Source organism: Stigmatopora argus, chromosome 3 (genome assembly GCF_051989625.1).
Source record: "Stigmatopora argus isolate UIUO_Sarg chromosome 3, RoL_Sarg_1.0, whole genome shotgun sequence".
Lineage (NCBI taxonomy): Eukaryota > Metazoa > Chordata > Actinopteri > Syngnathiformes > Syngnathidae > Stigmatopora > Stigmatopora argus.
In genome coordinates this window covers 17597512-17613078 of record NC_135389.1, presented here as the reverse complement: position 1 = coordinate 17613078, position 15567 = coordinate 17597512, and the positions used below count along the sequence as shown (strand labels likewise).

Genomic DNA, 15567 nt, shown 5'->3' with positions numbered 1-15567 from the left:
TCAAGTAAGAAACTTGTTTTTCTTACGCAGATTGTCGTAAATTCAACAGGCCACCTAACAAGTCATTCAGTTGTTTTCCGTACCACTTACCCTCAAAAGGCTCGCGGGGGGTGCGGAGGACTCTGCCCAAACACAATGATCAAATGTGATCAAATTAGTGCCTATCACTTTGGTACACAAACCTTTAATTTTTATAACAAATAATTCATAACAATTGTGATAAATTAAAAATCTAAGCCCCAATGTGCAATTTTCCTCTGACCTTAAGTCACGTATTTTAATCGTTTTGCTAGGTGTGCCTGTGCTGATTCTGTCGTTTTTTTTTTTTTAATTTATTTGTTCTTTTTTTTTTTATTACCTTAAGGTATAATGTTTGTTCTGCGTTTATGATGAATTAAAATGCCCCCTAATACGCAACTTATACTCCCATGCGATTTTGTACGTATTTCTTTTATACTTTTCTTTACTGCGGGCCCCTAAACACTAAATCTCTATTGGCCCGCGAGCCGTTTTTGTTTTTTTAAGAAAAGACTAGATAATGACGTCACGGGACCCGCGAAGACCGGAAATGAAAGTAAAAGTTTTCTTGCAAAGTAACAGAAACGCCTTTGCAAGACGCCATTTCAGCACATTTGAACTTTCGTCCTAAAACCACCGAATCCGAAACCGAAACGGTAAGCGCATGTTATTTTAACAATAAAAAACATCGAGGCGTGGTACTGTAATGTTTCCTATAGAAACAAAAGTTCCGTTTTCAGTTTAAAAATCACGCGTCTTTTGCGTGTCAAGTTGTTTAATTTGTTTGTTAGTTTGTTAGAAGTTTTAACTTCAATGCTTCTTAAAAAGTCATTTCGCCTAATTTAAAATGACTCGTAATTTCCCAAAACAAGCGAATAAAAACGCCACTTCTAAATGTTATATTCTCTGAAAGTTTAAAAAGCTAATCTGATGAAAATTAAATTCGTTTTGTCCCTAATATGAACGGAAATCATGCTGTAAATACTTCTTTTTATTTTTTCCGTTACAAAAATGGACGTCATGATTAAATTAGCTTTTGAATTCAGGTGCGTGTTTACTCTTACGTTCATTTCTTCCCCCTTTATGGCGAAAAAGTTGATAAAGACAACGTACATATAGTCGTATTTTGTATCAAAAATATATCTCAAAACGGAAGTTTTAGCACTATTCTAGGCTTTTTCACGTTGACTTGGAAATATTTCATTACTTTCGTGTCCCGTTTGATGTTTGACTTTGAAGCCTTAACAGAAAAATTAAGTGCATAACGGAAGTTTTAGCACTATTCTAGGCTTTTTCTCGTTGACTTGGAAATATTTCATTACTTTCATGTCCTGTTTGATATTTGACTTTGAAGCCTTAACAGAAAAATTACGTAAATAGAAATAGTAGTAATATTAATTTAAAAAAGTCAGACAAATACAAAATATTAAAACATCTGCAAAAAAATAGATGGTAAAAAAGTATGTGAATATTTCACATTTATTAAAACTAACTTATGTATATGTATGTATATGTACATATACATCTACATGCACATGTATATATGTGTGTATATATATGTATGTGTGTGTGTATATATGTATTTATATATGTATGTGTATATATATATATATATATATGTATATGTATGTATATATATATATGTATATATGTGTATATATATGTATGTATATATATATGTATGTATATATATATGTATGTGTATATATATGTATATGTGTATATGTATGTATATATACATGTATATATGTAAATGTGTATATATATGTATATATGTGTGTGTGTATATATTTGTATGTGTTTATATATTTCTGATACACATGTTGTAAGATAAGCGGACAAACTCGCTTTGCAATTGCTTGTTCGTATTGCACCAGTTTGTGTGAGTTATAAAAAAATCTTGTTTGCACAAACCATTGCCCTACAGCAGGCTTGCACAAACTGCCCTGCAGATATCTAAACGTGTCAGCCCATATCTTGTTTGCACAAACTTTTACACTGCAGATAGCTCAACGTGTCAGCCCAGATCATGCCTTTTTTATTTATTTATTATCTATTTTGTCTGGGTCTATAATGACTTTTCCTGTGTCTGTATTTTCAACTTCTTGCTACTGCAACAAAGTAAATTTCCCGAGTACGGAATGAATGAAGTTTAATCTAATCTAATCTAATCTAATGACAATAGGCTTGCCGGAACCTTCTCTGATGGGGCACTTGATGCAGGTGTGATCAATCTCTGATGTTCTTTCCACAAGATTGGGGTTGTTCTTCGCTCCCCAGCGCAGCGTTCTGCAGGTAAGCAAAATGAAAGATGCTTCTTTTTTTTTTGAGATTTTTCATCGGGCTGGGCACAGCAGTTGAGAAAGGATCCCTATTTAGGATCTAATTTCTTCATTCAGCATTTTGTGTCACTTTTCTGCATGGATTTGCGTCCAAAATACAGACTGGTTTCCTTTTGAAGTGACTTTATGGAGTACTTATGGAATGGCGAGCATGTAAAAATAGGAAAATGACAGCATTAACGTATTTTGGCATGTAGAAAAGGGATACGTATTGTTGAATGATCACTCCAACATTTGGTCGTTCGTCCAACAATGACGCGGATTATTAAACTTCTTATTTGGATCATAAGAAAGAAAAATACATAACAACGGGACGTTTTACATCTTTGCATGCCCCCTTCAATAAATATATATATAGGCGGTCCAGGGAAAGAGTAGTGGCATGTCCGCCTCACAGTTCTGAGATGGGGGGTTCAATCACAGGTTTGGTCGGACCTTCCTGTGCGGAGTGTGCATTTTCTTCCCATGCCTGCATGGGTTTTCTCCGGGTTACATGATGATGTCAGCTGATCTTGAAAAATACCATATATCGCCCAACCTTTTTTCTTTCTAATCTTGTTCGGGGTTGCTAATTTATTCACATAAAATTAATTTATGCCACATTTGTGTGTGTGTGTGTGTGTGTGTGTGTAAACTCTTCTTCCAGGGCATTTTTTCTCCATCCGGCACAAAATGTACGGAAGATGGCTGAATGGAACGTACCAAGGACAAGATCCTCCTGCGTACCACAACACAAACACGGGAGCCCTTTTTTTGGGAGGAGGAGCCTCCAGCACGCAGCAACCGATGCAAGTTTCTTATCAGACAATGGGAGCGAATCATCTTGCCAACCAGAGCCCATTTGTCCAGCCTCGCCAACCTAAGCCCCACCCTCAAGGAGGACATCAATCCCTTAGCAAGGGACTTCAAGTGACCCTAAATCCCTCGCCACCTCAGAATAGCAATAACCCGAAATCAATTACGTCGTATATTGATAGGCGGTTGAAACAACTGTTGTTCTTTCCCTATGGATCGGCTCGTAAGCCGGTACCTGTTCTTCAATACAAGGTGAAAAACGGGGCCTCACAAGTTCTTCAAGTGGGTGTCTTCGGAACTACGACGCTTTCCGTTCCGATGGTGAACTCGCAGCCGCTCGCGCAGGTCACCCACACCGAAGCCTCTTCTACGCACAACGCCCAAACCGCCACAGTCTGTAAAACTAGAAATGGACCGTATCCTGTCCGGGAAGCTAGACCTGCCGTGTATGCGCTCACAAGCGCGGTAAACTCTCATCCCGGACACCCGGCGCCGCTTTCCAACAGGAACCACCCGACGAAGCAATCATCGTACGCCGGCCAAGCTGGCGCGAAAGGAGACAGACCCAACGTCAACGGAACCTACGCGCGGGAGACCGTGCACAGAAAAACATCGAAAGAACAGCAGTGTACGCTGTCGGCGAGTTACCTGAATACCTCGCAGGGCGGGGAAAGCGCCCCGTCGACGGCCATACTCAACGACTGCTCCAATACGGCGAGAGTCGTCGCCGTGGTGCAACCCCTGTCTCCGATTGGCAACGTCACCACCTCTTCGGAGAAGGCGCCCGGGTGGGATCGGTGCCATTCCGTCAAAAGCGGAACTCAGTCGCCGGCCAAAAAGCATCCGCCGCGTACACAGTTTCTCAAAGAAGCAGAAGACACCATACTTAAAGTCCCTCCCGCAAAAGCGTCCTCGCCGAAGGCTCCGGAGAAGGAAGGCGGGATTAAAAATGAGGAGGCGCCGATCCCCGTGCAACCCCAAATTTCCGACCTGTCTTCTTCCAAGACAGAGAATTGGACCGCGACGAGTTTAGCTTTGTTAATCGAAACGTTGGAGGAGCAAGAGGGAAAATCCAAAAGTCAAGCGAAAAACATTGAGTTCATTCAAGCAATGCAGAAGTTTTGGAAATCGGGTTCTCGATTGAAACATTATTGTTTCAAGGAAGCGTACAACAAGATCTTGTTACACTCCCAGGTGTTTTTCCACGCCTTAAACCTGAGTAGAAACACAGTCGTGTTCTCGCACGTGGACCTCTCATTGGCCGAGCGATTGGAAAATGTACAGGTTCTTAAAGATGGAGAGGTCTACAAAGAAGCGCCCTACACATCGTCATGGAAGAATCAAAATGAAGCGCTGGATGATATCGACAAATATTTTGGTCCAAATATCTACTGCAAACCACCACGTGACAAAGAAGCCGACCCGCTGCAAAAAGTCCCCGACCCGCTGCAAAAAGTCCCCGACCCGCTGCAAAAAGTCCCCGACCCGCTGCCAAAAGTCCCCGACCCGCCGCCAAAAGTCCCCGACCCGCCGCCAAAAGTCCCCGACCCGCCGCAAAAAGTCCCTGACGTCCCTCCCCAAAAAGTCCCTGACGTCCCACCCCAAAAAGTCCCTGACGTCCCACCCCAAAAAGTCCCTGACGTCCCACCCCAGACCGTCGACACGACTCCCGGATTTGACTCGGAAACAACAGACGAGGAAAGCCGCGATCCGCTCTATTCGATCGAAATCCAAGTTCTCCATCCGGAAGAAGCAAAGGCCATCTTTGAGAAAGGTTGCAAGCTGTCACAAAGTCCACAAAGTATTGGTCAACCAGAGGAGCTTTCAGACATTTCTGGTGCATATGTTGAAGAACCGCCCCAGGATCTTCAGGTCCAAAGAGACTCAAAAGATTATTGTGGTGTTTTGATAGAGGAACCTTTCCAGGATGTTAAGAACTCAAATGCAGATCTTTCCATCCAAGAGTTCTGCTGCATTGAGAAGTGGAAAGAAATCATCCTTGGTTGCGAATTACCTTTGGAGCAAAAGTGCCGATGTAGAGAAGATCTGAGTGATAAAAGTCAACAAATCAACAGTCAGCAGTTGTCTGTGTTTCACTCAGTGGAAGGAAACACGGAATCCACAAGTGAGGAGACTGTGATCGGCGACCTCTCGTCAATAAATTGGCATCCAAAATGCAACGATGGCGGCGAGACTTTTGAATTGATCGATGACGACGAAATGTTTGAAGAGCCCGATGAAACCAGAGCAGAAAACCAAACGGAAAACAAATATGGTATCTCCAATCGTGATGGCACCCAAATCTTTGAATTATCTGACGACGAAATGGAAGAAGAGCCCGAAGAAACCCCGGCAGAAATCCAAAGTGAAAACAAATATATGATCTCCAATCATGCTGGCACCCAAACCTTTCAATTATTTCACAACGAAATGGAAGAACAGCCTGAAAAAAGCCGGCCAGAAATCAAAACTGAGAACAAATATGATATTTCCAATCGTGTTAAAACCCAAATTATTGAATTAATTGACGACGAAATGGAAGAACAGCCTGAAGAAACCCGAGCAGAAATCCAAGGAGAAAGCAAAAGCAACGTCTTCGCCGGTGAAGATATCATCGAAATTTCTGATGACAGTGGTGATGATTTCCAGCAGGTTGATCCCCAACCTGCAGAACCGTCTCAGTCCACCGAGAACCCCAACAACGCGGATGATTCTTGCACCCCAAATCAAGCTCCAATTGGGATTTCGCCAGTACAAACTTGGTCTCTGGAACCCGAACCACAAAGCGGCATCAAGCCCGGAAACCAGGCCGACAAACCACCGCAAATTGACGAACGCAAACGGAAAAGAATGAACAACCCTAACAGTCTTTTACCGGGCCTGAAAAAGTTGATAAACAAGAAGAAACCCGATTCGTGTAAAGTCGGAACTTTGGACGACGAGTCCGCTGAGAATTCTGACGGAAACGCGACGGTGGCCACGAAGAAAACCGTCCGACTGAATCTCTTTGGTTTCTTACAGAGAGAAAAGCAATATTGCAGTTACTACACGGCGCCGCCACCCGAAGTCATTTACGCGCAGGTGGAGACTGGGACCAAACGCAAGGGATCCAAGCCAGCCCCCAAATCCGCGAAAAGCCCTTTGTTTCAAACTCTAATAAAGTTCCACAGCGAAAGCACCACAATTCGCCACGGAAAATGTGACTCCAAGAAAGGCAAAAAGGGCGTCGCCGTTCCACGAGACCAAATCACGACTGACGACGAAGGCCAAACTTCAGTCCCGGGAAATGTCCTCAATTTCACCGTTCTGCCCAAAAGCTTCAACTTTCAAGATGCCTCAGCAAATCAGAAAAGAACCGCAAAATTTCCTAATGGTACGTCACCTCAAAATCGGAGGTTTATTGGGGCCAAGTGAAGAGAAATAGGGAATGAGAATGTAGTCATTTTAGGACAAAAAAAGGCAGTCGTCTCGTCGTAGTATCACTACGAGAAAAGCCATTTTCCTACAAGATTACAACCATACTATTAGATGAACTACCGTATTTTCTCGCATATACGTCGTATTTGCCGCTCCAAAAAACGATGACTGCATCGAGGGTACTGGCTTATATGTGCATAAATTAGACTTGACATGCACAAAACTGCAAGCTGACAAAGACAAAACGCCATAATGCAAGACAATACAGTCATTTATTTCAAAATTGAGAAATGATTTACCGATAAAACGCTTAACCAAATTAATTTTGACGTCTATGAATGAAATTCCAAAAGAAAAAAAACGTACCTCGCATAAAATGTGAAAAAAACTTACTTATGCCTACCATTGCTCGCTCAGGGCGCCACCATCCTACCCAGGGATGACAAACGAGACTGCTACCGACACACTTCCTAGTTGTACTGCTCACCTGACCAACTTTGTGAATTTTTCTACGTGCAGATAACATCCAGCAATCGATTTATACCGTATCTCAGAAATACCATGTGCGATAATTTTTCTTAAGATTTTCTCTTCAAAGTAAAACGTGTGCTCCCTATTAAAACCACGAATATGGAGGTGAAAATTGTGAATCGGGGGGCGTCTTATACGAGAGAAATGGTCAAATTCAACCATTTTAAGGCATTTTTAAACGGCTTATATGCGAGAAAACTACTTTATATAGCTTGTCCATTTCTGCGTTCTGTGGCCAACCTGCTAGCCAAAATGTATTAGCATGTGTCCCTTAACCAACTTTGAATTCTTCCAGATGGCTCTTCATCACAATTACAAACTCCGACCCCCTGTAAAAAGAGCCGAGGTAACCCGCCTGCTACTTCTCAAAACTTTGATTTTTATCTTATCTGCGTGGTGTTAAATCTGTTGTCTCTGCGACTTTACAGTTGAATCCTGGAGTTCTTTTCCGGCCAAGAAAACCTTCTCCGCATCCAAAACGGACGATATCTTTGCTGAATATCAGAAGAAATACAAGAACGGGAGACATTAACTAAAAGGTCATTTCATCCTTTGTTTCATTGTGAAGAGGTGGCAAAACTTGTTTACATACCTTTTATGGCCGCCTCCATGTGTGAGATAAGGGCCGTTTAAAAGAAAAAACGCAAAAAGGGAAGTACCGCAAGCCCCGCCGCGTCTGACATTGTAGTTGACCACTTTGTAAATACAAAAGACTCTTGAATGTTTTGATATTACCGCGCAAGTATTTGTGTTTACGGTGCACTTGGTGTAATACACTATATTTTTCGGTTGTTTAGTTTTGTTATTTTTTTGTGGATTATTTTTTTATTTTTTTACAATTGTCATATAATTCATTAAAAAATAGAAAAAATAGATTTTTAAATTATTTGATTTCCCGCTGCAACTATGAAACGGCGTAATCAAAATGTCAAGTAGAATCCATTCACATTTATTGAATAACTCCTTCCGGAACAAATCGCCAAACGGCGCTAGAAGTAAGACCGTAGTTCTCCTCTCGTACGGGTCCGGGTAGGTCAAATTGGGCCAGTTTACATAGGTGCTTTTCAATACGGGGCTCTTGGAACGGCGCCCTTCCGGGATCTCCGACCAGGACTCGGCTTCGGTGCGCTCGGACGCAACGTTCCAACCAAACGCGAAGACGGCCGGAGAGCGCCTCGTCGTAGAACATGTCGCCGAGGAGGATCAGGTCAAAGCGGGCCGGATCCGAAGCCACAAGGTCTCGGGTCACGCACAGTGGAGGATCCAGACCGTTGAGCTCAAAGTTCATGCGGGTTGCAAGCGTGGCCACTGGGGAAGAAAATGGCGGTGAAGAGTCTTTAAAAATAGGAAATGACAGAGTATTTTTGTGCATTCTTGTGGATGCAGGAGTCTTACATTGAAGGAGGAATGCTACTAACTGAATAATGAGTGCTTATAATATTAGTTGATCAGCAAAGCTTCCCTTACAAGGTGCTACATATACTCAAATGTATACTCACAAGTGTGTGGCCTTTTTGACTTTACTCACCCTAATCAAAGGGTCTTGTTTGTCTTGATCTTGTCACGGGTATGACTTACTTCCTGATGGGGCTCTTGTTTGCTTTCAAAACAGTTGTTCCTTTGTAATGGACATTTCAAAGCTTAGGAAGGAGGATAGCATCATAAAACTGTTCTCGAGCCCCCATGTGTGGGAGGGGGCAGTCTAGACTAGCTCTTTTGGCCAGACTTTGTCCTTCGATAGCTCGGTACATCTCTTTACTTCTTTGCGGCCCTAGTTACAAAAGTGGCCAAATTCTAAGGGCAGGGTTAATAAGCGAGAGGCTTGGATGTCTAAAAGTTGGTCGTAGTAAGTTGTATGTGTGGTGTGAGCTTAGCTTGGTGTGTATTACGGCAAAGCACACACGTCGATACGGCCGGTTTTCGCCAGCAAGGTCAAATATGTCAACAAGTCTGTTCTTCTTGGCCATCTTCCCGCAACATTCTGCAATAGTCATCGGTTAGGTCCCATCGTCTCATCGTTGCTTCCGAGCCTTGACATTTTGTAAATGGTCCAAAAGTTGCACAGCCATACAAAAGATATGCTTGCAAATGGCGTTTTTCGTTGCTGACAAAAGCGTGTACATATACCTTGTAGCAAATGTAGAATAATTGATAAATGATGCGGATGGGAGAAAGAACCTTCTCACCCACTCTTGGCAATTAAACTGTCTTATCGCCAAGGTGCTTGAGAATAATAGTGGGATCCTCCTCATGGTACCAAGGCCACAGCTGGAATTTGCCATGCCTCCCTATCTCAAACCTGAGATAAGCAGAGCTCATAATGAAAAATGGTGAGGCCTAAATTAAATTGGAGAACAATAGCGCGCTTGTGTTGAGCCCATCACTCGCCTGACTTGGGTGCAGGCAGGCGCGGGCTCAATTCCCGCTGGTGGCAGTATGATTGTGTGTGCGGATGGTTGTCTCTCTGTGTGCCCTATGACTGAGTGGCGACCAGTCTAGGGTGTAGTCTGCCTTTCGCCCGAAGACAGCTGGGTTAGGCTCCAGTAACCCCTGGAAATGTTTCGAAGATGGGCGGTATTGAAGATGATGTGTTGAGCTATGGAAGAAAGAATCAGCACACTCTGCTCTTTCAGCTTCGGGAGGAAGACCCCGATCGTTAATGCAAGCTCACGTCTTTTATGGACCCACGAAAACAGGCAATATCTCCAATCTGTCGTCATCGTTTTTGCACAAACACCACATCCCTTTGGTCAGGTACGCAGGATGTTTACAAGATTTGCGGGAGCTTAAATAAGCCAGTTATACCACCAATTCATTTTAGGGTATTAGACATTGCTTATATTATGGATTCATTTAGGCATAATTCCACAATAGGGATAAAGGATTAGGCATAAAGTATAAAATATAAATGTAAATATGTACACGATTTGAGGGATAATAAAAACAAGTTAAATGATCAATGTGAGTCAAGGCAAACATAGAGTTGTACACTAGTCAAAGTATAAATTTGAGTATGTAACAGTTCACACTGCAGATTTTTTCTTAGGCCCCAGTTTGAGACAATGCTAGCCAACCCCCCACCGCTGGTCTCGATGTCATGCGTGGAATTTTGGCACCGTGAAGAAAACATTTGCGACTTCGGTTAGACCTTGCTCAAGATGCAGTAAAAAAAAAAAAACTAAAGCAGTCAAAATATTAGATTAAAAGGCGCTAAAGCATGTTTATCAGAAGCGTTCATGACTGGCTGGACTTCTACAAGGTGAGATAGGGGGAATAACCTTGACTTTAAATGTTATCAAATGGGTAACGTTTGTTGATAATTATTTGGCTGTGACCACTGTAGCATCTGTTTAAGGCAGATGTGTCAAAGTGGCGGCCCGGGGGCCAAATCTGGCCCTCCGCATCATTTTGTGTGGCCCGGAAAAGTAAATGATGAGTGCCGACTTTCTGTTTTAGGATTAAATTAAAATGAAGAGATGTATATTACATTTCCTGATTTCCCCCCCTTTAAATCAATAATTGTAATTTTTTTAATCCATTTTTTCTGTGGTTTTAGTTCAAAAATAATTTTGTAAAATCTAAAAATATTTTTAAAAAGCTAAAATAAACATTGTTTTACATCTATAAAAAAATGAATTTTCAGGGCTTTTAATCCAGTTCTTTTAATCTATTTAAAAAAATCTAAATATTATAACTAAAATGGTCCGGCCCACATGAAATCGAGTTGATGTTAATGCGGCCCACGAACCAACCCGAATCTGACACCCTTGGTTTAAGTGAAGGTCGCATTGGTGAACCGGTACTAACGTTTAAAAGGAGCACAACTGTGAAATGTAATAGCTTTGGAAGTTGTTTATTTAGGCAGGCAGACTCCAAAAGGCCATGAAGACCTTTTAAAAAAACAACTAAGCAGAAAAGGAGTGGCCAGTGTACCTTATCGGCTGACGGCAGACGCAATAATCTATCTACATTCCTCCCGTCTGGCAGGGGACTCGGTCATTTGTCATTTGGGGAAACACAACATTTGGTTCTTTAATAAGTCACCATTCACACTTAGAAGGTAAATGGACTTCTACAGTAATACCTCATTTATCGCTGTTGTTAGGTGTGAGATAAGATTGTAAGATAAGATGACAAAGTCGCTTTGCAATTGCTTGTTCATATTGTATCACTTTTTGTAAGTATAAAAACATCGTTGTCATAGACACTTGACACTGATTAATCAGACTTTGCCCAAAGTTTGGTCGTTGTCATAGAGACTTGACACTGATTAATCAGACTCTGGCCTGCAAGTTTGGTCGTTGTCATAGAGACTGTGCTCTGTTGTCCGCATATATTCTAAGACCCAACCACTGTTCATTCGGAGAGAGTTGCAAGGACAACAGGCTGTGCGGTTCACAACTGTTAGAGCTCTCTCTAATAAACCTATTTCCTTTAAATTTATTTTTTTCTGTGCCTGCTCCTGAAGCTGTTTTACAGACCCAACAGTAGGTTCCAAGATTCCTGTTCACTGTTCCTGCACTAACTCTGCAACACTTCTAGAAGTCTTGCCCGATCCAAGACATATGGGAAGAATAAAGTCACTGACGTACGGACGGTCCTGGCCGCTGACCTGTTTTCGCAGCTTGAAACTCATAACACGTTGCCCTTTTGACCTCTGGTAGACATGAGTGGTGTTTGCTCAAAGAAAACGTCGCTTTTTGTATGAAAGTGGATGGCAATGTTACATAAATTATTTTTTGGTACCGTATTTTCTCGCATACAAGGCGCATTTGTAACAAAAAAAAGATGACAGTCAAGGGTGGCTTATATGCGAGTAAATTGAGCTGTTTTGAGTTGATTGTTTTTTTTAAATACGCTTTGAAAGTATTCTATCATTTACTTGTTGTGTAAAACATGTGAAACTGGGACTGCTGCCATTTAATGAGAACGCTCACCAGAGTCAATGTCGTTTGCGACCACTCGTTCGGCGCCGCAAAGTTTTGCCGCGATGGCCGTCGCTCCGCAGCCACTTCCGAGATCCAAAACAGATTTCCCCAAACATACTCCGGGGTTGTTAAGGAGATACCTACGGATGAAAGGTTTTGACAAAAGCCGTATTTGACTCAATGCCCCCCGCCCCCATTGACAGCGTTAGACGTCCAATCCTAGTAATTGCTCACCTGGAAAGGGCTTGCCCTCCCGGCCAGTATATGGCCCAGTACGGGTCATCGAAAGGCCAAAGTTCGGGTCTTTCGAACCAAAATCGACAGTTGGGAGTGAAAAGTCGAAGTTTGATCTCGGGTGTCAGGCTCTGATCGCTAAGGATTTCTGTGTTGTCTGAAATGAACTTCCGGATTGATTCTTCATTCAGACACTCAATTGAGAAACACCTGAAGGTCACTCGAAGAGATTTGAACGAAAACAAGCCAGAAGTGCTTAGAAATTTCAACATAACGTCATACTATCTCCGCGCCAAACATAATGCTTAGAAATTTCAAAATGACGTCATACTATCTCCGAGCCAATCATAATAGACTACAAAATCGTCCAATTTCATAACGTCCAAACTTCCAGTTCGGTTCGAAATAGGAAAAAGAGGTTTGTTTTGGTATCGTGTAGAAACAAGTGGCAAATAAAGGTTCCGGTTCCCATTCGGTTCCCACTAAAACTCGTCGAGTTTTTCTAGACTATGACGTATTTTGCATTGACATCGTAAATATAGATTGAAATATATATTTAATTTCAAAATAAACAAAAATATAACTAAATATATTCTGTTTATTTCATGCTAGATCGTCCATCTTTAAAAAAAACGAGCTAATAAAAACGAAGATATATATTTTTAAATGTATTATAGAAGATTTGCAGTACTTTGAACGTACTGTAAATTATTAAAATAAAACGTATTTATAAAGGAGATTAATATGTCAAAAGTGTTAAGGACGGTAGAGTGAATGCGTCAAATTTAACCTATGATACACTGCCGTCTGCTGGTCACTTGAGAAATAACTCCATTTAGTAATACTACATACTACTACATTTAAAATGCTGTTGTCCTTCATTGCAACATGTTGTTTTTTTTACCTGTAGAGGGCGCTAACTCTACAAAACTCAAAATAGGAATTTTCCTCCCTCGTTCCCAACGAAATGTCAAACAAACCCCAAATGCAAATAATATACATAGCCAATGTAATATTTCATAATTAACTTGACAGAAAAAATATGTATTCCTACTTCATATAATACTGTAAACAAAAATAGTCTTTCTAGCTTTAAACTGCAGCAGAACTGGACCAAAGTTGCCGAACTGAAAATGATTATGATATAAATATTATTGTATTTTTATTTTTACAAATACACTTAGAAATGATTGATAAGTTCAAATGAAGTAGAGCGCTTTGCTGGTCTGAACTTCAACTCACCTCTCATGAAAATTGGTATTATATTTCTGTTGAATCGGGCTAATTTCTGGGCGACTTTATTATTTTTGTCAATGCCAGCTCACTTTTTGTTTATATAGTTTCATTTATAGCTGACTTTCGGCAAATGTTTAATTGTTCTACTGGCTACTACTAATTTTCCTGTTCATTTTATGGCATTTCCAGGTCACTTATGATTTGGGGGAATTAAACGTAATTTTCTGTTGATTTTGGGTCATTTAGCGACCATTTCCTGATGATTTTCAGGCTTTTACAAATTACTTCTTGAATCTAGCAGTACAGAAAGCTCATTTATGAGGCAAAAAGCATCTTGAACTTGAAGGCCAACCTGCTGGTAAATCCAATAGGAAGCAAAATGTGACTCCAGACTTTATTACAGCAAAATATTGCTTTTTTTATTGGCTGTTCTGAAAAGGCGACAGAATTCTTCCCCAAGGGGAACCTATAACTCTTGGTAAAAAAAAATGCTTTGGACGCACTCCGCCGTAAACAAAAGGTTTTATTTTGGGAGGAGCGGCTTTTTTATGTGGCTCTACAACAGGCTGAAAACACTGCGATAGAATTTTTGTGCCTCAAAAACTTCAAAGTCATGTCAGCAATGCGTCGTCGAGCCGTCCGACCGGTTGCTTTTATAACTTTAATAGCTGTGATTAGATTACAAAAGCGAGGCCTTTTTTTCTGTTGCCACCGAACCCACATTACCATGAGGAAAAATATCAGATACGCGAAGCGCATTGTAGCGCCGCTTGTCCATGGCGACGTGATTTGTGGGTGCTGCGTCCGTGACTGTAAATCGGGGTCCATGAAGCTAAGCTTCTTGGATGTGGTGAGGGAGATGAGTAGCAAGTCCAAAGATGGCACTCAAAAGCATCTTTTTCAACCAATTCTTTGCATATCCAAGTTTTTTTTGTAAGTAGAGGTACCACCACTGTAGTACATCTGTCTATTCAAAACAACAAAGACAATGTGTTCGACCCAAAGAGCTTGGAGAGTATTTGATACCGTTGAAAAGCACAAGCTAAAAGAATAATGCTGTCGTAGATATTTCTTTCTCATGAGCCTAAAAATGTCATCATTCCAGTTCAAGTGGGATTCAACTTTTGCGAGCACTCCACGTTGACTTTCACGTCGGCGGCGGCCAGCCTGGATTGGAGCGCTTCCTTCTTCCTGCTCCTCTTGATCAGCGCCACGGCCACCACGCCTCCCAAGATGGCCATGGCCGCCGCCCCCGCGGCCAACTGGGAGCCCCCGGCCGCCCCCGCCGCCAACTGGGAGCCCTCAGGTGTGTTTTCCGCCCAAATCAGATGGTTTTCCTGTTTGAAAATACACCTGGGCGTTTGGTACCAATACTGGCCGTCGGCGTATTCGGCGTAGTCGTCGCCGTAGTCGTCGGCGTAGTCGTAGTCGGTCTCCCCCAGGGCCACGCACCAGTAAAATCCGCCGTCCCCTTGGCGGGCGTCGGACAGCCTCAGCGAAAAGTCTTTCTCCGACCAGGATGTCCGGCCGCGCAGATCTTCCGGCACTTCGACGGAATCGTCCTGGGAGTCGTGGACCAGCTCGCGGCGCCCCGACGGTTCCTCCCGGAACCACAGCACCCTTTTGGGGGTCTCCCGTCCCACCTGGCACTCCAGCGACACGTCGGCGCCCCGCTGGCGGCTCTTCTCTCGGACGGCCCCGCGGGGGCACAGCGACAGCGAGTACTGCAGGTCCAGCGCGGCCGCCACGCAGGAATACTCGCCGCCGTGCCGGTAGGAGACGGCGGGGATGAGCAGGGAGAAGTCGCCGGCTTTGGCCGACAGGTGCATCTGCGCCGTGCCCCCGGCGCTGGCGTTGACGTTCCCCAGGGGCGTCTCCCACAGCTGGTTGCGACTTTCCAGAGGGCAACTCAGTTCCACCCTGTCCCCCGCCAAGGCGAAGAGGCTGCGCCGCTCGCTGCGGACGGGCTGGTACAGGATCTGGAAAGCCAGACAGCGGTCCCCGTCGGAGACGACGCAGTAAAACTGCTCCTTCTGTCTGAACAGGGCGTCGCGGATCAGCAGCGT

The 15567-nt window shown here is 42.8% G+C and overlaps 2 protein-coding genes across 2 annotated transcripts; one reads left to right on the top strand and one right to left on the bottom strand.

Moving 5' to 3' along the window:
- Positions 1–562: 562 nt before the first annotated feature.
- LOC144071510 (uncharacterized) lies at positions 563–7976 on the top strand. The gene is made up of 5 exons (XM_077596696.1): positions 563–674; positions 2204–2313; positions 3007–6528; positions 7399–7449; positions 7532–7976. The coding sequence occupies exons 3-5, from the start codon at positions 3033–3035 to the stop codon at positions 7633–7635; spliced, it is 3651 nt and encodes a 1216-aa protein (XP_077452822.1). The 5' UTR covers positions 563–674; positions 2204–2313; positions 3007–3032; the 3' UTR covers positions 7636–7976.
- A 60-nt stretch (positions 7977–8036) lies between these two features.
- Positions 8037–12683, bottom strand: etfbkmt (electron transfer flavoprotein subunit beta lysine methyltransferase). Its single transcript, XM_077596704.1, has 3 exons — positions 12266–12683; positions 12041–12171; positions 8037–8411 (listed from the first exon to the last, which is right to left on the bottom strand). Exons 1-3 carry the CDS (start codon positions 12535–12537, stop codon positions 8053–8055), a joined length of 762 nt encoding a protein of 253 aa, XP_077452830.1. The 5' UTR covers positions 12538–12683; the 3' UTR covers positions 8037–8052.
- Positions 12684–15567: the final 2884 nt, after the last annotated feature.